This window comes from Ahaetulla prasina, chromosome 2, assembly GCF_028640845.1.
Source record: "Ahaetulla prasina isolate Xishuangbanna chromosome 2, ASM2864084v1, whole genome shotgun sequence".
Lineage (NCBI taxonomy): Eukaryota > Metazoa > Chordata > Lepidosauria > Squamata > Colubridae > Ahaetulla > Ahaetulla prasina.
In genome coordinates, this window is record NC_080540.1 from 136,590,440 (window position 1) to 136,613,354 (window position 22,915).

Below are 22,915 nucleotides of genomic sequence, written 5' to 3' on the forward strand. Positions count from 1 at the left end.
CATTTAATATAATAGTCTAGTTGTAACAGAATTCCACAAAACCCCATTTTCTTTTTTATCCTTATTCAAATGAATTGGAAGTTTCAGATTTAGTAGAACTGTAACATTATGACCCTTCTTCCTTCATAGTCTTTTCTAATAACAGTGGAAGCCACACAGCGTCTAACAAACTTGATCAAAAGTATTCTCCTATTTGAAAGTTGTTCCAATATGTTTAACTTTTACTTGACTGTTTAATTTTAATGTTTTAATTTTTGTGTGTGTGTAAACGTATAGTACTTTTGATTATTGTTTCTCCCATCCTCTCCCTTCCCATTGTAAGGATATGAATGCTGCTAAGCATCCACATCTATCTTCCTTTGTGCAGGTGTGCTCTTGACAGTGTAGATGAGACAATGTAGGTATCTCTTGACAATGTAGGTGAGACTATTCTGTGTCAGTTCTCCCAAGGGCATATATCGGTCTTACTTAATTTGGTGTCTTCCAGAGGAGTTGGACTTCTAACCATGCTGGTTTGGGGGTGGGGCAGTTCAACATCTGGAAGACATTAAAGAATTCCAGTATGTACAAGGATCATTTGATAATGCTTTCATTTGGGAACCCTGTTTAGGATAGCTTGCAAATGAAGTCCCATTTTCTTTTTGTGGACGTTCTGCTTGTGAATCCTTTATTTTATTTGAAATCAGTTAGGAGCTGAATCAAATAGTTGGGAATAGTACCATCTAATTCTTGAAGAAAAATGCTTTATGCTGATAACTGAAATTTTAAAGTGCCATTGATTTGGCTTCAGACAGTATATTTTGTCTCCTGGGGATGACCTTGCACAAATGTACAATAGCCGCGGTGGAGTAGTGGTTAGAATGCAATACTGCAGGCTACTTCTGCTGCCTGCTGGCTGCCTGCAATTTGGCAGTTCGATTCTGACTAGCTGAAGGTTAACTCAGCCTTCCATCCTTCTGAGGTTGGTAAAATGGGGACCCAGATTGTTGGGGGCAATATGCTGACTCTGTAAACCACTTAGAGTGGGGCTGTAAAGCAGTGTTAAACGGTATATAAGTCTAAGTGCTATTGCTACTTCCTGCCAGGCAGATACAGCAGCCTCCAACATTTCCCTTTTTTTAGATTAAAAAGATTTCTGTGGAAATCTTTTTAATCTAAAAAAATCTTACACACTGTAAGCCGCCCTGAGTCTTCGGAGAAGGGCGGGATATAAATGTAAATTAAAAAAGAAAAAAGAAAAAGAAATAATAGATTCCTCTTCCCACAACCACCTAACTGGGAGATGAAGGTCTACATGCAGCCCTGATTTGCATGCCAGTAATTCCCATTCAGTGATGCATATGAGAAAATGTCCTTTAAGTCAGTCCTGCTTCTAGTGATTATCTGGAGAATCCATGGAGTTTTCTTGGCAACAATATAAAAGGGATTTGCTGCTTCCACTTTCTGTGTCAATTTTCTTATGGTCTCCCATTCAAACACTAAGCAGGACTAAAGCTATTTTCCTTTTCAAGATCAACCAGAGAGTTTTACTCTGTGGTTTCTTCTTTCAGATGAAATAAAGATTCTACCAAATTTATTACAAGCTAGGTGCATGCTAAAGATAATTTTATTAACCTCAGTGTTAGAGAGCTCACAGTGGCTATGGCTATCAAACTTTTGCTTCTTTATTTTGTTACTTATTTTGATAGTGTGCTTATCTTACTATATTTTATGCAGTATTTACTTTTCTGAAAATTTGTGCACACTCTGAAGATATGTTCTAAGTCAGGTGGTATATATGTAATTTAAATCAATAATTTTTATGGAAACTTTGTATTATACTTTAGTATTAATATGGAAATTATCTTCTTACACTGTCTTGCAGTCAGACAGATTCGGAAAACGGTATTACAGTTTATTTCCATGCCATTCTGTCTAAGGATTTCAATATAAATCCGGAGAAGCACAGAGTGTTCATTAGAGCAGGGGGCATTTCTGGTTACCGTGACTGGAAGGACAATGTCTGTGAGCTGAATTTTACCAAGTAAGTAAATGCTTGCATGTTCCAGCATATTCCCAGTTCTGTGGCTGAAAGGCTTGCATTAACCTATGAATTACATGAGAGGTCTTTAGTTTTCTTGGTTTTTTTGAGGTTAGAATTTAGTTCTGAATGTGTTCATGCTTTTCTTGCAACTGGTATAAGACAGTAAATCTTATATTAGATGAGAAAGACTATTATAGAAAGCTGATATATTTGTGCTTTTATTAGCAATTATTTATGGATAATAGAATTCATAAAGAGATGGCAAAGACACTTCTTTGTACAAAATTGCACTCTGTGTGAGGTTGCAAGTATATTAGAGCAGGGGTCACAAACCCCGGGCTGTGGCCCCTTTGGAACTAGGCCACACAGGTGGCTAGCGAGCACCCTTCCATATACAGCTCCATTTATGTGAGCATTGGGCATGTGCAGCTCCATCTGTACAAGCAGCAGGTGCATGCGCTCACACATGAAGTTTCATTTGTCTAAGAGGCAGGTGGATGTGCCTGATGGTTAGGCAAATGAAGCTGCATTCACACGCAGACCCACTGCTTCCACAGAACCATCTACTGCTCTCCCCCCACCCCCATCGTTGTGCAAAGTTGGAAAGGTTGGGGACCACTGTACTAAGAAATGCTGTTGTTGTGATCCGCCAGTAGCCTGCGGAGCTGGCAACGGAGTCAGACAGCGATGAGGCTGAGATGAGGCCAGGGCCATTGGGGAGTGAGGTACAGACTCCAGAACCTCCAGAGACTGATAGTAGTGAGGCAAAGGAACAGGAGGAGCCTGTTACTAATGCACGCATGAGAAGAGCTGCCAGAAGGCAAGAGCAGCTCAAGCAAAAAGGACAACTCGAGAGTAGGGCCAAGAGATGATTGGCCCCTCCCATAAGGCTTAAAACAGACCATTAACGGCATTTGGGCTTTGTGGGAAAACAACGTTGGTAGCTTTGTCTTCTGCTTCATCTACATCTTCCATTTATTTTTGTGACTTCTAAACGTTTGCCAAGAAAGGCCTTTGGCAGTTTGCCTAATTTTGGACCAAGGTTTGCGATAGGACTGAGAAATTTGTGTTGGGAGGAATTTGTTTTAATTTGAGTTGAATGACGCTGGGAATGAAGTAATTCTCAGCTGTTTGAATAAAGTTTGTTTTTTCATGGACTGAGTTTCCTACTATCTACTTGGGCCTGGGTTACAACAGCTATATTGTTTGATTTATGCTTGAATTGTTGGCATTTTATACATACAACAGGATGCTGTCAATACCAATATTCCAGTAGGGAGGAATATTCATCTAATAATGAGCAGAAGAAAGATGCTGGATTCCAGAGTTCTGCACCTGGGTGGTCTGCAAAGAATGGAAACTGTTCTTGGTCAATGTCATTTTGCTCTTGTGTAAAATTGTGGCAGACCAACATCCTTGATTATGCTTATTGATGGAGATTTATGAACAGCGGTTATTTTTTAAGATGAAAAGGAGGATTTAGTATTGCATTATGTAAAGCCATTCCAGTTTCAGGAATAATAGTCATGAACAGTGTATTGCTTCCTTGCCTTTACAATGCTTTATTGCTATTTTTTTTTTTGGAAATATTAGAAACCTTGAAGATCATGGATTCCTGATTGAAGGCCATGTCACAATATCTAAGGAAAACGTGAATAAACCAATTCCTTATAAATATGTCGTTAAACGTGACAAACAACTGGTCTATGAATTCATTTACAAACCTACTTCATCAGGATGTCATGTAGATCGCTCCTTGTTAATATCATCAAAATTTATAAGTGGTACAGGTAAGAAACTGCCCCTTACATTACAATCTTCCCAGTGTTATATTAATGAAACTGAGATTTTAGTATGCAAGAAAACAAGAATCCAAAATATGAAAGAGAACAGATTTTTCCCAAAGAAATATTTTTAATACTAGCTAAGGTGTAGCAAAAGTCCTTCCAGTGTTTTTCCCCATTTCATCTTCTGTATTCTATTATATCACTTTTTCTTGGTCTTTCAATTTAATTTCTAAATGTGGAAGGATGTGTCCAGGCAGGTATTTAACTGGTATAGCTTCCCCAGTAAGCTGATAGAGGTGTCCTTAAGAAATACATGCCTGATATATGTCTGTAAGGCATTGTTTGATTAATATTCAATATTCCATATTGTTCAATATTTCACTATTCCACCTATTTTTATGCTTGCTCAAGCAGAAATTCAGCAGGTCTATGATTATTTCCTTGAGCTTTGTAGCTCAGCTGGATCTACCCAGCTGTGATATATCTCTTGAGTAGCTTGAGTAATTTTATTTTCTAGTTGCCATGCAAAATCATTGCAATATAAACCAACAACCTAGTTCCTGTTTTCTTGTCAGATAGCCACTTTAAATAATGCTGTGTCTCAGATACAAGAAGACCGAGAAGTAAGGAGACTTCACGATATAGTTTGAACTTGCATGCTTTTCTGTGTTCGTTGTTCAATAACATTCACTTTTCTTTTATCCCTTTTCTTCTAAACATCCCTTCAGTAGAATTATCTCTTGGCGCTCCCTGGAAAACCAGTGGCCAACCAAAGCCAATGGCAGCTTAGGAACATCATCTTAGTGCCACAGCCACCCCATGATTCCAGCCAGCTACTCTACAGAACGTCCTGCCAAAACTTCAGTGTCTTTGGAAACTAATTGGATTCTTTAGGAACGTGGATGGACTGCTCAATTAGAGTCCTCTTCCCTATCTGTAAACTCTATAGTGACCTGATTATGGCAACAAAGCACCAAAATAAATAGCTTCCATTCTCAGATCAAGTCTAGATACTCCGACATAATTTTAGCACTAAAGTGTGACTGCCTTTGTGGGTTAGGTCCATAATAATTTGGAATTGTTGTGTTGGCCACTAATTCCTTCCACCAGTGAAGGCAAACTGAAATGAAAAACTGAAAAGCCCAGCAAATACGTTGTTTGTGAGATTGGGTCTTATAGGTTAGTGGTATAGCTGCTCTGGGCCCCACTCCCCTTGTTGTGCAACTCTGTCTCTACTAAGGCTGCTTGTTCTCATCATTCGGTTGGTATTGGGCTCCCCTAAAATATTGTGCATGGCATTTCATAGAACATAGAATCCTGGAGCTAGAAGGGATCTTAGAGGTCTCTTAGTTCAACTCCCTGCTCAAGGCAGGAGACTTTATACAATCCTAGTCACATGATTGCCCAATCTGTTTTTGAAAAACCTCAGTGATGGAGCACCCACAACTCCAGGAAGCAAGCTACTCCATTGGTTAATTGCTCTCGCTGATAGGAAATGTCTCCTTAGTTCCAGGTTGGATCACTCTTTAATGAACTTCCATCCTTTGTTTTTTGTCCTCCACTCAGGTGTTATGGAGCATAAATCTATCCCCTCATCTCTGTGCTTGCACTAGGAGACAGCTATCGTGTCCCCCCAATCCTTCTCTTTGATAGGGAGCTAGATATGTCTGACATTTTAGAACTTTCATAATATTTTATTTAACAGATTGGCATCAATATGATGATATAATATGCATTAAATCCGATGAGCATTGGTTGCAAAAATTTAAGAATCACGTACTGCCTTGGAAAGATCCAGCAAAGGATATTGTGAGAGGGAAACAGATAGCAGCAAGAATAATGCTGGACAGCCTCTTCAGTATACTTAGTCCTCTGAGTCGGATTAACATCAAAAGCTTTTTGCAACAGTTCCAGCAATTTTACTTTGTCAATAAAAAGATAATGGTACATGAAGGAAATCGAACAGAATGGAAAGAGCTACAATTTGGAGAACTGCAGGTATTACATTCCCTTTATTATACATGCAAGTAGAACCTTGTAGCCAAACTTCTGTAGAGTTTATATCAACTTGACTGTGCTGAGCAAGATGCTCAGTGTTACACACTCTTGGAACAAAATGATGCAACTACAGTAATTAATTAATTAATTAGTGTAATTAATTACAGTAAGTAATTAATTCATTCCTTTCCATGGTTTCCACCTATGAATCTAATCATAGTGGAGGATCAGCCAGAAGCCCATAATGAAATCCCAATTTTTAATTTATTTATTTATTTATTTATTTGATTTTTATACCGCCCTTCTCCCGAAGGACTCAGGGCGGTGTACAGGCAGAATAAAACCAACAAAGAACAATATACAATATACAAAGTTAAAATATCAATTAAAAACTTATTAAATGAGCCTGAAAAATTTAAGAAATTTACCATAAAACCAAAAACCCCATTAAAATTGCTAAAAATTTGAGTTTAAAATTCCATTCAAGCCAGCCCCGCGCGAATAAAGAGATATGTTTTCAGTTCGCGACGGAATGTCCGAAGGTCAGATATCTGGCGTAAGCCCGGGGGGAGTTCGTTCCAGAGTGTGGGAGCCCCCACAGAGAAGGCCCGTCCCCTGGGGGCCGCCAGCCGACATTGTTTGGCGGACGGCACCCTGAGGAGTCCCTCTCTGTGAGAGCGTACGGGTCGGTGGGAGGCATGTGGTAGCAGCAGGCGGTCCCGTAAGTACCCAGGTCCTAAGCCATGGAGCGCCTTAAAGGTCGTGACTAACACCTTAAAGTGCACCCGAGAGGCCACAGGTAGCCAGTGCAGCCTGCGCAGGAGAGGTGTTACATGGGAGCTGCGTGCAGCTCCCTCTATCACCCGCGCGGCTGCGTTCTGGACTAACTGAAGCCTCCGGACGCACTTCAAGGGGAGCCCCATGTAGAGAGCGTTACAATAATCCAAGCGAGAGGTAACGAGCGCGTGAGTGACCGTGCATAAGGCATCCCGATCAAGGAAGGGGCGCAACTGCCGAACCAGGCGAACCTGGTGGAAGGCCCTCCTGGAGACGGCCGTCAAATGATCTTCAAATGACAGCCGATCATCCAGGAGGACACCCAAGTTGCGCACCCTATCCTTTGGGGCCAATAACTCGCCCCCAACAGCCAGCCGCGGTTGCAGCTGGCTGAATCGGGATGCCGGCATCCACAGCCACTCCGTCTTGCAGGGATTAAGCTTGAGCCTGTTTCTCCCCATCCAGACCCGTACGGCCTCCAAACACCGGGACAGCACTTCAACAGCTTCATTGGGGTGGCCCGGGGTGGAAAAGTACAGCTGGGTGTCGTCAGCGTACTGCTGGTATCTCAACCCAAAGCCACTGATGATCTCACCCAGCGGCTTCATATAGATGTTGAACAGCAGGGGCGAGAGGATCGACCCCTGCGGGACCCCACAAGTGAGGCCCCTCGCGGTCGACCTCTGCCCCCCCGTCAACACCGTCTGCGACCGGTCGGAGAGATAGGAGGAGAACCACCGATATCGGTGCCTCCCACTCCCAATCCTCCAACCGGCGCAGCAGGATACCATGGTCGATGGTATCAAAAGCCGCTGAGAGGTCTAACAGGACCAGAGCAGAGGAATAACCCCTGTCCCTGGCCCTCCAGAGATCATCCACCAATGCGACCAAAGCCGTCTCTGTGCTGTATCCGGGTCGGAAACCGGACTGGAACGGGTCCAGATAGACATCTTCATCCAGGTACTGGGGTAGCTGTCGAGCCACAGCACTCTCTACAACCTTCGCAACAAAGCGAAGATTGGAGATCGGACGATAATTACTTAAAATAGCTGGGTCCAGAGGAGGCTTCTTAAGGAGGGTCTCACCACCGCCTCTTTCAAGGCGGCAGGAAAACTCCTCCAACAAAGAAGCATTAATAATCCTCTGGAGCCAGCCTCGTGTCACCTCCTGAGTAGCCAGTACCAGCCAGGAAGGGCACGGGTCCAGTAAACATGTCGTGGCATGGAGCCTCCCCAATAACCTGTCCACGTCCTCGGGAGCCACAGGATCAAACTGATCCCAAACAGACTCAACAAGACGTGCCTCCTCTCCCCCGCTTGGATCATCCCAAATTCGGTCCAGATCGTCCCGGGCGGAGCGATTTTATCGTATAGATAACCACTAAACTCCTCGGCACGTCCCTGCAAAGGGTCATCCCGCACCTCCTGATGAAGGAGGGAGCGGGTCACCCGAAACAGGGCGGCCGGGCGGTTATCTGCCGACGCAATGAGGGTGGAGGCGTAGGTACGCCTCGCCTCCCCCATTGCCACTAGGTAGGTCCTAGTAGGACCTAACTAGTGTCCGATCAGCCGGAGCGACTGGACCTCCAGGTGCTCTCTAGGCGTCTTCGCCGGCGTTTCATCTCCCTCAGCCCTCGGAGAACCAAGGGGCCAGGCAGACCTCGCTGGGTCAGAGGCCGCAAAGGCGCGACACGGTCCAAGGCCCCCGCCGCGGCCTGTTCCCAGGCCGCGACGAGTTCCTCAGTCGTGCCGTGGGCCAGATCCTCAGGGAAAGGCCCAAGCTCCGTCAGGAACCTCTCAGGGTCCATCAGGCGCCTGGGACGGAACCAACGTATAGGTTCCGTCTCCCTGCGATGGTGAATGGCGGTTCGGAAGTCTAGGCGAAGGAGAAAATGATCGGACCATGACATTGGTTCTGTTACTAAATCATCTAGTACCAGATCATTTAACCACTGACCAGAGATATAAATCAAGTCCAGCGTGCCTCCCCCCATGTGCGTAGGGCCATCATTTACTCGAGTCAGGTCTAAGGCCGTCATGGAAGCCTCAAACTCCCGAGCTGCCGTTGATGACAAGCCAACTGACGGCAGGTTGAAATCCCCCATAACTATAAGTCTGGGGGTCTCAACCGCCACAGCGGCGAGCACCTCCAACAGCTCTGGCAGGGCTGTGGTCACGCAGCAAGGAGCCAGGTACGCGACCAACAAGCCCAACTGGCTCCTATGGCCCCACCGCACATAGAGGGATTCACAGCCGGCAATCTGAGGAACAGTGGCCTCCCTCGGCTCTAGATCTTCCTTAATAACAACCGCCACCCCCCCACCCCTACCTTGGGCCCTCGGCTGATCAAATGCTCGGAAACCTGGAGGACACATCTCAACGAGGGGAACCCCCCCCTCTGGGCCCAGCCAGGTCTCCGTAATGCCCATAAGGTCCGCGGACCCCGCCTGAATAAGATCGCAGATCAGGGGGGCCTTGTTAACCACGGACCGGGCATTACACAACATCAGCCGAAGGTCCAAGCTCTGAGGATCATGGCCACCTGAGGAACGGGTGGGGGCTGGGGGGCCGGAGCACGCGATCGCATTTAGACATCGAACACGTGCTCCCAACTCTCGATACGCCCCCCCCCCGGCCATATCTGCCCCTCCCACTTACCGTACAGATCGAAAAGCCCTCTGAACCTGGAACATCGCCCTCCCCCGCCGCCTTCGGACAAGATGGCAAAGTGCCGCGAACTAGCACAGGGGCTGGATCCCTCCCCGACGGGTTTTCACCCCCACCCGTCAGATCCCTCCCTCCCCTTAAAAACCCCTTATTAAAAAATCTATTTAAAAAACGTTTAAATGTTTCCCTTGTCCCATAATTTATCTTTAATTTCCCTAAATTACATTCAGCCTAATCTGTTCCATTAACCCTACACAATATTCCAGGTTTATCTCTGTCATCAGGGTCACCTGAGTGTTGCAAATGGGTGTGGAGCCTTCTTGGAACTGTTGAAAGGACTGTTATCTCTTAACAGTTCCATGTAGACATTAAATAAGGGACAAAATGGAATCTTAGCAATCAGAGATTGCATCGTTACAGATCTCGAAATTCAATTAAAAGGATCTTTAGTATTGGGCATTTCCCACCAACAAATTTGCGTGGATCACTTCACTGCATCATGGGGCCAGTTGCATTTTGGCTGATTTAATTGGTCCCAAAGGGCAAAATGTTTGTTAAATAGATGATAACCCTATTGTTTCCAGATACCTGGTCTTGGCATGTACAAAAGAATTTTAAATTAACGGAACAAATGGGTGGAGACATGTATTCTTAATTTGTCCCAATGCTAGAGCCCAAGCTAAGGAAGATTGATATTAATTACACAAGTGGTACAGATTGCTCCTTGTAAGCTACTGTCTTTTCCCCCCTTTTAGTAACCTAGCCAAGAAGGTACTGAATTACTTCAACAGATGTAATAGAAACTAGCAAGCACTGTTCCCTTCCTTTTCACATTCCATAGAACATAATAGGATTTGATAGTATTGCAGTCAGATGAGATGGGAAATTACCCAGTACATTCAGGAAATCATTTAGATCATTTGCACACTTGAGTCGGATAATTTTGTGATCCACCACCTCTGCACAAATCACTATTTCAGAAATAGAGAGCTGTTGTACAACCAACATTTTAATAGTTTAAGTTAAAACAACGTGTTTTCTTTGGGCTAGGTTCAGGACAATGTATGCACCTAGATGTTTTGTTTTTTTAGCTATAACCTATGCCTTAATGTGATGTATGGTTAAACATGCAATTCTCTTTCTCTCTGCCTTAATGTGATGTATGGTTAAACATGCAATTCTCTTTCTCTCTCTTACTCTCTTTAAAGTTGCGAGAGTTGATTGTGGATTACTTGATGGAACAACCCAGTAACATCCTCAAACAGAACCCTTCTGTTTCAGATAAAGTAGGCCTAGCACTGATCACCCTTACATTAGTAAAAAATTACAATCTTCCAACGTCCAGAAGGGGACTGGAACAGTTATGCGAGTTTCTTTGTCTGGAGAAAACACCAGCAGATGTAAATGAAACCAAGTGCTTCAGAGAGATGTTTTCAGAATGTCAGGGGTATGTAATTTGACTTTGGGGCATATAGAAAGAATATAGGATGGAGTGAGGTTGCTGAAGGTTAAGGTGTAGAAAGATGGTGGGTTTGGTTGGGAAGAAGGCAAACAGTTGGGTGTATAACACATTTTGAATGCCTGATTTGCTGTTTCTGGTACTAGAGGTTTTTTTATGTGATAGATTTCTGAGAAGATCTGCATACATTAAATCATTTGATATAAATTGCTTAACTTGTTACTTGTCTATACATTTATTAATTTTCCCAATAACAAAAAACCTGTGATGTTTGGTATTTTGGCTGGAGAAATGGACTGGCCCAAAATCACCTAGCAAACTTCCATGACTGAGGGTTTGCTTGAATCTGGGTCTTCTTAGTACCAGTCTAGCATCTTAAGCTCTGCACCATGTTGGCTGTCATGTGACATATAAATATGCATATATGCTAAAAGCCATACTTCAAAAAAGGGGCAGAGCCAGGCATAAAAGAAATATTAATTGAATTGGTAACTGCTAATTAAATTTGTTTATAAAACAAGAAATCCTGTTTGCAAAATTGCCTTAATCTTATTTTCATGTTCTCCCTTACAGAAAAAAATGTACTTTACATACACCCCCCTCCCCTCCCCACCCCACCCCCCACCCCCACACAGAGAAAACATAAGAAATCTTTTTCCTCCCCTCAGGATCTTTGTCTTTATTTATTTTATTTATTTTATTTATTTATTTTATTAAATTTTTATACCGCCCTTCTCCCGAAGGACTCAGGGCGGTGTACAGCCAAAGTAAAAACAAAGATATATACAGTTTAAAACAACAATTAAAAAGAGCAAATTTTAAAGGCCGATTATTAAAATTTAAATTAAAAAGTTAAAAAATATTAAAACCCCAATTAAAATACATCACTAATTATGCCAGTCCGCTTTAATGAATAAATATGTTTTGAGCTCACGACGGAAGGTCCGAAGATCGGGCACTTGACGCAGACCGGGGAAGTTCATTCCAGGCGTCACTGCCCCCACAGAAGGCCCTACTCCTGGGGCCGCCAGCCGACACTGTTTGGCGGACGGCACCTGAGGAGACCCTCTCTGTCTTGACGTCTGGTCGGTGGGAGGCAAAAGGTAACAGCAGGCGGTCTCGTAAGTACCGGGTCCTAAGCCATGGGCGCTTTAAAGATAGTTACCAAAATCTTGAAGCGCACCGAAGACCACAGGAAGCCAGTGCAAGCTACGGAGCAGCGGTGTCACGTGGGAGCCACGAGCGGCTCCCGTTACTACTCGCGCAGCCGCATTCTGGACTAACTGCAGCCTCCGGGTGCACCTCAAGGCAGCCCCATGTAGAGAGCATTGCAATAATCCAGCCTAGGCGTAACCAGGCGTGGTGACCGTGCATAAGGCATCCCGATCAAGGAAGGGGCGCAACTGGCGAACCAGGCGAACCTGGTAAAGGCCCTCCTGGCGGCGGCCGCCAGGTGTTCATCAAAGACAGCCGTCCGTCCAGGAGGACACCCAAGTTGCGAACCGCCTCCTTTGGGGCCACTAACTGCCCCAACAGTCAGCTGCGGATGCAGCTGACTGTACCGGATGCCGGCATCCACAGCCACTCCGTCTTGGAGGATTGAGCTTGAGTCTGTTTCTCCCCATCCAGACCCGTACAGCTTCCAGGCACCGGGACAGCACTTGACCGCTTCGTTGGGGTGGTCCGGGGTGGAAAAGTACAGCTGAGTATCATCAGCATACAGATGGTAACTCACCCCGAAACCACTGATGACCTCACCCAGCGGCTTCATATAGATGTTGAACAGGGGGGGCGAGAGAATCGACCCTGAGGCACCCCACAAGTGAGGCGCCTCGGGGCGACCTCTGCCCCCTGTCAACACCGTCTGCGACCGGTCAGAGAGATAGGAGGAGAACCACCGATAACGGTGCCCCCACTCCCAATCCCTCCAACCGGCGCAGCAGGATACCATGGTCGATGGTATCGAAAGCCGCTGAGAGATCTAATAGGACCAAGGCAGAGGAGCAACCCCTGTCCCTGGCCCTCCAGAGGTCATCCACCAACGCGACCAAAGCCGTCTCCGTGCTATAACCGGGTCGGAAGCCGGACTGGAACGGGTCCAGATAGACAGTTTCCCCCAGGTGCCGGGGGAGCTGCCATGCAACCACACTCTCAACAACCTTCGCCACAAAGCGAAGGTTGGAGACTGGACGATAATTACTCAAAATAGCTGGGTCCAGGGAAGGCTTCTTGAGGAGAGGTCTCACCACCGCCTCCTTCAAGGCGGCGGGGAAAACCCCTTCCATCAAAGAAGCATTTATAATCCCCTGGAGCCAGCCTCGTGTCACTTCCTGAGCAGCCAGCACTAACCAGGAAGGGCACGGGTCCAGTAAACATGTAGTTGCATGTAACCTCCCCAGCAACCTGTCCATGTCCTCGGGAGCCACAGAATCAAACTCATCCCAAATAACCTCAACAAGACGCGTCTCTGTCGTCCCGGCTGTATCATCGCAATCTTGGTCCAAACTATCCCGAAGCTGAACGATTTTATCGTATAGATAACCGTTAAACTCCTCAGCTCGTCCCTGCAAGGGGTCATCCCGTCCCTCTTGATGAAGGAGGGAACGGGTCACCCGAAACAGGGCGGCCGGGCGGTTATCTGCCGATGCAATGAGGGTGGAAACGTAGAGACGCTTCGCCTCCCTCATTGCCACTAGGTAGGTCCTAGTAAAGGACCTCACTAGTGTCCGATCAGCCTCGAAACAGCTAGACCTCCAAACACTCTCTAGGCGTCTTCTCCGGCGTTTCATCTCTCTCAGCTCCTCGGAAAACCAGGGAGCCAATTGAGATCTACGCCGGGTCAGAGGCCGCAAAGGCGCGACACGGTCCAAAGCCCCAGCCGCAGCCCGTTCCCAGGCCGCAACCAGTTCTTCAGTCGTGCCGTGGGTAAGATCCTCAGGAAGCGGCCCAAGCTTTAAGCACAATCAACTCAGGGCAATTTCTGCACAGTACAATAATTGCATGGATTTATTGCTGTGAAGTTAGAATATTGTCTTTTTAGTACATTTCTCAATTTCAATGCAGCTCAGTCAGAAGTACATGCCACTGATCAACATGATCTTCCCAGCTGATGCAAGCAAATAAGTTGTCGAAATTAGTAATCAGATGGTTTCCCAAACATGTCTTGGAACATCTTGATTCCAGAAAAGTTTCCTCATGTAGGAAACAATTTGTAGGGGAGATTCAGCTGTTCTCAGGCAGTTTTTGACCCTGGAATCATGCCCTGACTCTTGGCGCTTTCATCCATCAGTGAAACTTTGATCTTCTCTGGTTTTTGGCATACGGTGGTCTTAGTCCATCCTAAGCATGCTGTTATATTTCCCTGCATCTGTGCTTTTAAAAGGGCTGTATGTACTTCATTGCAATAGAATATTCATCATGCTGTTGATTAAGCTTATTATTCATCAAGATCACTAGAGAATATTATTTAGCTGGGCAAGCCTGCAAAAGAGTTTACATTCTGATCAGAGGTGGACAATGTAATTGACCAGAGCCTTGGCTTGTGTATGTACGAAGCACAACACATTCTCTATATTTTTCCCAGAAGACATTCCCCTCCTTCACTTACTTTTTCTTGCAAAAAGTAAGAAGAAATGGCAACAGAGGGTAATAGGGAGAAAGGGAAGAGAAAGTGGCAGATGGAGATAGGATGGAGATCAAGAGGGGCAAAATTAACTGACTAGGAAATGAAAAGTCTTGTGCAGCTCTTACAAAAGATGTGTAAGACCCAATTAAGTGCATCCTCTCAAGTAAAGGGTAAGTAAGGATCTTTGTTTCACTATTTAAATGACTGCATCTCAAATGATCCATCTGTTAAACTACTGAAGTTCGCAGATGATAACAACAGTGATCAGTCTCATTCGAGACAATGATGAATCTGCATACAGACGGGAGGTTGAACAACTAGCCTCGTGGTGCGACCAGAACAATCTGGAACTGAACACACTCAAAACAGTAGAAATGGTGGTGGATTTTAGGAGAAACCCTCCCATACTACCAACTCCTACAATACTAGACAACACAGTGTCAACAGTAGAGACCTTCACATATCTACGTTGTACCATATCTCAAGACTGAAAATGGAGACTTAACATAAAAAATGTCATCAAAAATGTACAACAAAGAATATTTTTTCTACGCCAACCAGAAAGCTCAAACTGCCCAAAGAGCTGCTGATGCAGTTCTATAGAGGAATTATTGAGTCTCAGCTACACCTCTATAACCTTCTGGATTGGTTCTGCAACCCAACAGGAAAGACACTGACTTCAGAGGATAAATAGAACTGCAGAAAAAACAATTGCTACCAACCTGCCTTCCATTGAGGACCTCTATACTGCACGAGTCAAAAAGAGGGCTGGGAAAATATTTATAGTCTCCTCGCATCCTAGGCATGTTTCAACTCTTACCCTCAAAACGACACTATAGGGCACTGCACACCAGAACAACTAGACACAAGAACAGTTTTTCCCCGAACGCCATCACTCTGCTAAACAAATAATTCCCTCAACACTGTCAAACTGTTTACTAAATCTGCACTATTAATCTTCTCATCATTCCCATCACCCATCTCCTCCCACTTATGACTGTAACCTTTTTGCTGGTATCCTTAAGATTTATATTGACTGTTTCCCTATGACTATTATTAAGCGTTGTACCTTACGATTCTTGACGAATGTATAGTATCTTCTCTTTTATATACACCGAGAGCATATGAACCAAGACAAATTCCTTGTGTGTCCAATCACAGTTAGCCAATAAAAAATTCTATTCTATTCTATTCTATTCTATTCTATTCTATTCTATTCTATTCTATTCTATTCTATTCAAAACCGATTCTATTTGCTATTGGTAAAGAAGGTAGTTTGAGCTCTAGATTCATTAAAGATGATCTCAATAGCTGTGCTGTCAAGGCAACTATTTTGCAAATATGATTCCTATTGTCTTAGGGCAGGTATTTTCTTTGCCCCTCGTTGTATTCTCTCTATCTGTTTATTGGTCTCAAAATGGTTGGGGTGTAGAATAGAAAGAAAGCAAAATTATGTTATTTTATAATTTTGAAGGACTGTACTGTTAATTTGTAGAGTTTCTGATAGATGATTATTTTTTCACTAGAACTTAATCTGTCTCTTTCAGTGAGGAGAACTTGATAATGTTCTGTAACTACTGTATTGAAGAAGAGATTCATCAGTGGGTGTGGATACTCCCAATTCTTTATCTATTTACTGTGAGTGATTCTGAATATAAAACTAGGACTTGCCTTAAATCAGAAGAAAAATGGGCAAGGTTGGAAGGTATTCAGTATTCGGAATTCAGAGATAAAAACAGAAACTTCAATAAGTAAGTTTTTCAGCCTAGTATTGTTATCCCTGAAATGATATCTGATTTTTTGAAAGTTAATTTGAGCTAAGACATGGATTTTCAATATTTATAAAGATAGTCCTCAATTTACAACTATTCATTTAGTGACTGTTTTAAATTACAACAGCACTGAAAAAAATGATTTATGACTGCTTTTTCCACTTACAGCCATTGCAGCATTCCTCACAAGGTCATGTGATCAAAATTTGGACGCTTGGCATTTGACTCATATATGATAGTTGCAGTGTCCTGGGGTCATGTGATTGTCTTTAACGGCCTTCTGACAAGCAAAGTCAATGGGGATGCCAGATTCGCGTAACAACCATGTTACCAACTTAACAACTGTGATGATTCACTTAACAAATATGGCAAGAAACTTTTTAAAATGGAGCAAAACTCACTTAACGAATGTCTTGCTTGGCAACAGTAATTTTGGACTTGGTTGTGGTTATAAGTTGAGGACTACCTATAGACTGCTGGACTCCAAGAAGTAGAAATAGTGCCATTTGGTGATGTGATCGTCCAAAACAGTAAATGTTTGTGACCTTCACAAACAATACAGAGGTTAAAAAAAATAATAAGTTATCATTGCATGAATAATTAAACTTTCTCTGGTAGTGCAGATCTTTTTGCTTGATTAGTCCATAAAATGACTGAATAAATTACTCAGGTCCATGCCAGGGTTTCAAGAAAGAATTGAGAATGTTATGAAACAATAATAGTGTGATATAAGGGACCAATATGCAACCGAGGAAGTCTTTCTGAGGTGGTAACTACAGTTTAGGTAGGGTCATATTTTGGTACTTATAATTAATATAACTGGACTATTGCAATGTGCTGTACATGGGGCTACCCCTGAAAAGTATCCAGAAGGTTCATCTGGTGCAGAACACGGTCATCTGGGCAATTTTAGATGTCTAAGAAGGCTGTATGTAACTTTTACTTTGTGAGCTGCATTGGGTACCAGTTTGCTTTAGGGTTCGTGCCATATTACTCAATTGCTTTCAACTATGGCAGAGTTTCTAATGTACTTTAAAGTCTTAAAAATTCAGGGAGACATTACTGCCCATATTGAAGTATATTGCGCAATCAAATATCAGGATCTGACCACAGGAAATGTTTTATGAAATTTTGTATTATGTCATTAAATGACATAATTTTATGATAATTTTATGTTATTTGCATTGTCATTGCTTCCTCTCAGAGGTGAGGAAAGCCCCCAATCTCTTGGCCTTCTGCAAAGGGGTCAAAATTTGGCTGTGCAGTCTTGCGTGGGGGACACAGGAGCCCATATGGGACTGGTGGACCCCATGAGATATTCCCCTCCCAGCCTGTACCAACTGCTACTAATCTACTATCTTGGAATTCTTCATCTTTTGAAAATTTATAAAGTCATTTTATAATTTTAACATTTTAATCCTAAATTATTGTTTTTAATTGTTTAATTTTATTGATTAAATTGCACACTGCCCAGAGCACCTCTCTGGAGGAGATGGGCAGTTAAGAAGTATAAAATATAAATAAATAAATAAATAAATAAATAAATACATACATACATATATACATACATACATACATACATACATACATACATACCTTTGGAGTCAGCAAACCCAGTTCTGTTAGATATAGCAGCTGCAAAATGTGAAACCAACTTGAAATTTCTTAATTTCTGGATTCACAGTTCCTTACATTCTGTATAATTTTGAAATTGAAGCTCCTACAAAATGTACTTGGAATACACATTGTGCCTTTTCCCCCCCAAATTTCTGCGTAACTGCCATGCTTGTCTGTACATTGAACAGGAATCTAATAATGGAAAAGAAGCATTTGCTGAAAGGAAACCGAACATTATTCAGATCCTGGTTCTGCTTGTTACCACTATATCACCTGGTGGAATTTATCTCTGACCCTTACGCTGACCCCTTCGACTGTCTTCTGGGAACTTTTCATAGACTGAATAACTTGAAAATTGACCCTCAAAACTGTCAGGTTTGTCTGATTTCTACTTAACACTTTTAATTATCTTTGTCTGATGACGGCAAGGGACAGTTAGCAGAGGCTCAATATTACATGTGGCCCATAGGTTTATCATTACTCCTTATGTGAATTATGCATCAGCAAGTATGTAGACTTGATTTGGCCAAGCTATTCCAGTAAATTGGTCCATTAAGCCCTGACCTATGGATCTGGTGTCAATTTGGCATGCCAAATTGCTACTTTTGGCTTCAGGGTAGAATAACTTCCCTTGGTCAAGGCATACTGTTTGCCTTTGATATCTTGGGCTCACAATACGGGTAGTCCTTGTCTTACAACAATTCATTTAGTGACTGTTCAAAGGTACAACAGAACTGGGAAAAAAATGACTTGTGACCATTTTTCACACTTACAATCATTGCAGCATCCCCATGGCCACCTGATCAAAATTAAGATGCTTGGCAACTGGTTCATATTTATGATCGTTGCAGTGTCCTGGGGGCATGTGATCCTCTTTTGTGACCATCTGACGAGCAAAATCAGTGGGGAAGCCAAATTCACTTAACAACCGTGTTACTAACTTCTGAATGATTCACTTTTTTTTTTAATTTGAATTTATATCCCGCCCTTCTCCGAAGACTCAGGGTCAAGGCTGAGTCAACCTTGGGCCTGGTGGGACTTGAACGTGCAGTAATTGCAAGCAGCTGGGTTAATAACAGACAGACTTAGTCTGCTGAGCCACCAGAGGCCCTTCACCACTGTGGCAAGAAAAGGTATAAAATATGGGGCAAGCTCACTTAAAAAATGTTTCACTTAGCAACATAAATTTTGGGCTCAGTTGTAGTTGTAACTGGAGGACTACCTGTATGCATCAGTTACATCTGGAAGGGTCCCATATTAAGAAGGTTGCAAAGGGGCTTTATTCTTATCAGGGCAGTACTGCATGTCCTGATATATGCCATAGAATTTCATATATGCGAATACTTCCTCCCCAGTGGAAGAAATACTCATTCACTTGAGTACTAATCAGCTGTTGTGACCTAGGCCCAAGTAGGTAGTAGGAAACTCAGTCAGTGTAAAAACAAACAAACTTTATTCGAACAGCTGAGAATTACTTAATTCTCAGCGTAGTTCAACGAAATTAAAAAATTCCTTTCAACACAAATTCCTCAGTCCTATCGCAAACCTTGGTCCAATTAGGCAAACTGCCAAAGGCCTTTCCTGGCAAAAGTTCAGAAGACACAGATACAAAATAAATGCAACAAGATGAAGTTATCAACGTTGTTTTCCGGCAACCCAAATGCCATTGCTGGTTTTTAAGCCTTATGGGAGGGGCCAATCATCTCTTGGCCCTACTCCCGAGTCGTCCTCTTTGCTTGAGCTGCTCTTGCCTTCTGGCAGCTCTTCTTATGCGTGCATTAGGAACAGGCTCCTCCTGTTCCTTTGCCTCACTACTGTCAGCCTCTGGAGGCTCTGGAGTCCGTACCTCACTCCTCGATGGCCCTGGTCCCACCTCAGCCTCTGACACAGAGCCCTTATCTGGGCCTTCCCCAGCCTCCAGGACTGGCCCACACTCTTCCTCAGCCTCAGCACTGTCCGACTCCATTGCCAGCTCCGCAGGCTGCTGGCTGACCACACTAGCCAGATTTGGCAGCCTCAGGCGAAAATAGATAAGCATCATGAGCTGGTAATAAGATACCCTGTACCCTTAAGGAGATACACTGCACAGAATTCCCTTTCTGATGCATGGTTGTTCCCAGTATTTTGGGGAGTTATTAGCCCCACTAGGTAGATCAGACCAAGCAGTTGGTTCCAGGAAGGCTTCTGGAGTTTGCTTCTGTTTTATCTGTCATAGATACAAGTCAGTTGCCAAGTCTCTGAATTTTGATCACGTTACTATGGGGATGATGCTACAGTCATAAGTGTGAAAAATGATTAAAAGTCCCTTTTTTCAGTGTCTTTGTAACTTTGAACCATCACAAATGAATGGCTGAAAGCTGAAGACTACCTGTATCCACTTTCAAATAAACTTCCTGCCTTCCATTGAGGACCTGTATACTGCACGAATCAAAAAGAAGGCTGTGAAAATACTTACAGACCCCTCACATCCTGGACATAAACTATTTCAACTCCTATCCTCAAAACGACGCTACAGAACACTGCACACCAGAACAACTAGACACAAGAACAGTTTTTCCCCGAAGGCCATCACTCTGCTAAACAAATAATTCCCTCAACACTGTCAAAGTATTTACTAAGTCTGCACCACTATTAATCTTCTCATCGTTCCCATCACCCATCTCCTTCCACTTATGACTGTAACCTTGTTGTTTGTCTCCTTACAATTTATATTGATAATGTTTCCTGATTGCTTATTTGTAGCCTATGACTATCATTAAGTGTTATACCTTTGCGGTGATACGGGTGAGACGGCTGAGGGTGGTCTTGGTGACATTTTATGGGATGAGTTTGACCCTGTCGCTCCCGAGGACATGGACAGGTTGTTGGGGAGGCTGAATGCCACCACGTGTTTACTGGACCCGTGCCCCTCCTGGTTGGTGCTGGCCACGCAGGAGGTGACACGAGCTGGCTCAAGGCGATTCTGGCGCTTCTTTGGTGGAGGTGTCTTTCCGGCCGCCTTGAAAGAGGCGGTGGTGAGGCCCTCCTCAAGAAGCCTTCCTGGACCCGGCTGTTTTAGGTAATTATCGTCGGTCTCCAACCTTCGCTTCACGGCGAAGGTTGTAGAAATATGGTGGCATATCAGTTTCCCTTGCACCTGGATGAAACTGTCTATCTAGACCCGTTCCAGTCCGGTTTCCGACCGGGTACAGCACGGAGCGGCTTTGGTCGCGTTGGTGGATGATCTCTGGAGGGCCAGGGATGAGGTTGTTCCTCTGCCCTGGTCCTATTAGACCTCTCAGCGGCTTTCGATACCATCGACCATGGTATCCTGCTGCGCGGTTAGGGGATTGGGAGTGGGAGGCACCGTTTATCGGTGGTTCTCCTCCTATCTCTCTGACGATGCATGATCGGTGTTGACAGGGGCAGAGGTCGGCCCGGGCGCCTCACTTGTGGGGTGCCGCGGGGATCGATCCTCTCGCCCCTTCTGTTCAACATCTATATGAAGCCGCTGGGTGAGATCATCAGTGGGTTCGTGTGAGGTACCAGCTGTCGCGGATGACACCCAGCTGTACTTTTCACACGGACCACCCCAACGAAGCCATCAAGTGCTGTCCCGGTGTCTGGAGGCCGTCTGGTCTGGATGGGGAGAAACAGGCTCAAGCTCAATCCCTCCAAGACAGAGTGGCTGTGGATGCGGCGTCCCGGTACAGTCAGCTAAATCCGCGGCTGACCATCGGTGGCGAGTCATTGGCCCCGATGGAGAGGGTGCGCAACAAGCGTCCTCCTGGATGAGCGGCTGTCTCTAGAAGATCATTTGACAGCCGTCTCCAGGAGAGCGTTCTACCAGGTTCGCCTGGTGCGCCAGTTGCGCCTTTCTGGACCGGGAGGCCCTATGCACGGTCACTCACGCCCTCGTGACGTCTCGCCTGGATTACTGCGCTCTCTACATGGGGCTCCCTTGAAGGGCATCCGGAGGCTACAGTTAGTCAGAATGCGGCTGCGCGGGTGATAGATGGAGCCCTCGTGGCTCCCGTATAACACCTATCCTGCGCGGTCTGCACTGGCTACCTGTGGCTTTCGGGTGCGCTTCAAGGTTTTGGTGACCACCTTTAAAGCGCTCCATGGCATAGGGCGGGTTATTCTGGGACCGCCTACTGCGACCAGATACCTCTCACCGACCCGTGCGCTCTCACAGAGAGGGACTCCTCAGGGTGCCGTCAGCTAGGCAGTGTCGTCTGGCGACGCCCAGGGGAAGGGCCTTCTCTGTGGGGGCTCCCGCCCTCTGGAACGAACTCCCCCCAGGACTCCGTCAACTTCCGGACCTTCGAACCTTCCGTCGCGAGCTCAAGACACATTTATTCATCTGTGCAGGACTGGCTTAGTTTTTTTTAGATTTTAAATTTAGAGGGGTTTTTAAATTGATTTTAATATCTATATTTTTTACTTTAATTAATTGGGCAGTAGAATAAGTTTTTTAATGATTGTTTTAATTTGTATATTGATGTTTTTATATGCCTGTGAACCGCCCTGAGTCCTTTGGGAGATAGGGCGGTATATAAATTCAAACAATAAATAAATAAATAAATAAATACCTTACAATTCTTGATGAACGTATCTTTTCTTTTTATGTACACTGAGAGCATATGCATCAAGACAAATTCCTTGTGTGTCCAATCACACTTGCCAATAAAAAATTCTATTCTTTCCAACCAAGAGAAAAGAAGGGGCAGGGGGATCATATTCGTTGAGGCTCGTCAACGAATCACTGCTTTCCATGGTGCATGCTTGCAGAATGATGCTCTGAGTTGTTTTGGCTGGGCATCTGTGACTCTCACAAGAGGGTTCCCTAAATCTTTCCTCCACAATCTCAATTGTTGCAACCACCAATAAACCATTGCCACCATTCTGTACAGGGAAATGCCCTCTGCATCTTTTTATCAAAAAGGTGCTGTATTGGGAGCACAAGTTTCTCCTCTTGCCCATTGGTAGGTAACAGCGCACTGTAAGCTCAGTTCTCTAGCAAAATGAGTGCATGGGTTTCAGAAAAAAGATACAAGTTGTTACGTAGATTAAGGTTAGGTAGCTAATGGAGAATTACTTGCAAGTATTGGGGGAAGAGGAAAGTCTCATTACTAGCAGATAAGCCCATACATGGGTAAGCCCAACATGTTTTTTGTTGGTATTTTATACCCTAAAATTCTTGGTTTCT

The 22,915-nt window shown here is 44.2% G+C and overlaps 1 protein-coding gene across 3 annotated transcripts in view; it reads left to right on the plus strand.

The window, feature by feature from the left end:
- Window positions 1–22,915, plus strand: part of RNF213 (ring finger protein 213) — a 129,148-nt gene that overhangs the window by 12,315 nt on the left and 93,918 nt on the right. For all 3 annotated transcript variants that reach the window (XM_058170850.1, XM_058170851.1, XM_058170852.1), the window contains 6 exons: window positions 1,865–2,023; window positions 3,617–3,813; window positions 5,516–5,808; window positions 10,460–10,698; window positions 15,883–16,086; window positions 17,913–18,099. In XM_058170850.1, coding sequence (XP_058026833.1) covers window positions 1,865–2,023; window positions 3,617–3,813; window positions 5,516–5,808; window positions 10,460–10,698; window positions 15,883–16,086; window positions 17,913–18,099 — 1,279 coding nt within the window. The remainder of the gene's footprint in view (window positions 1–1,864; window positions 2,024–3,616; window positions 3,814–5,515; window positions 5,809–10,459; window positions 10,699–15,882; window positions 16,087–17,912; window positions 18,100–22,915) is intronic.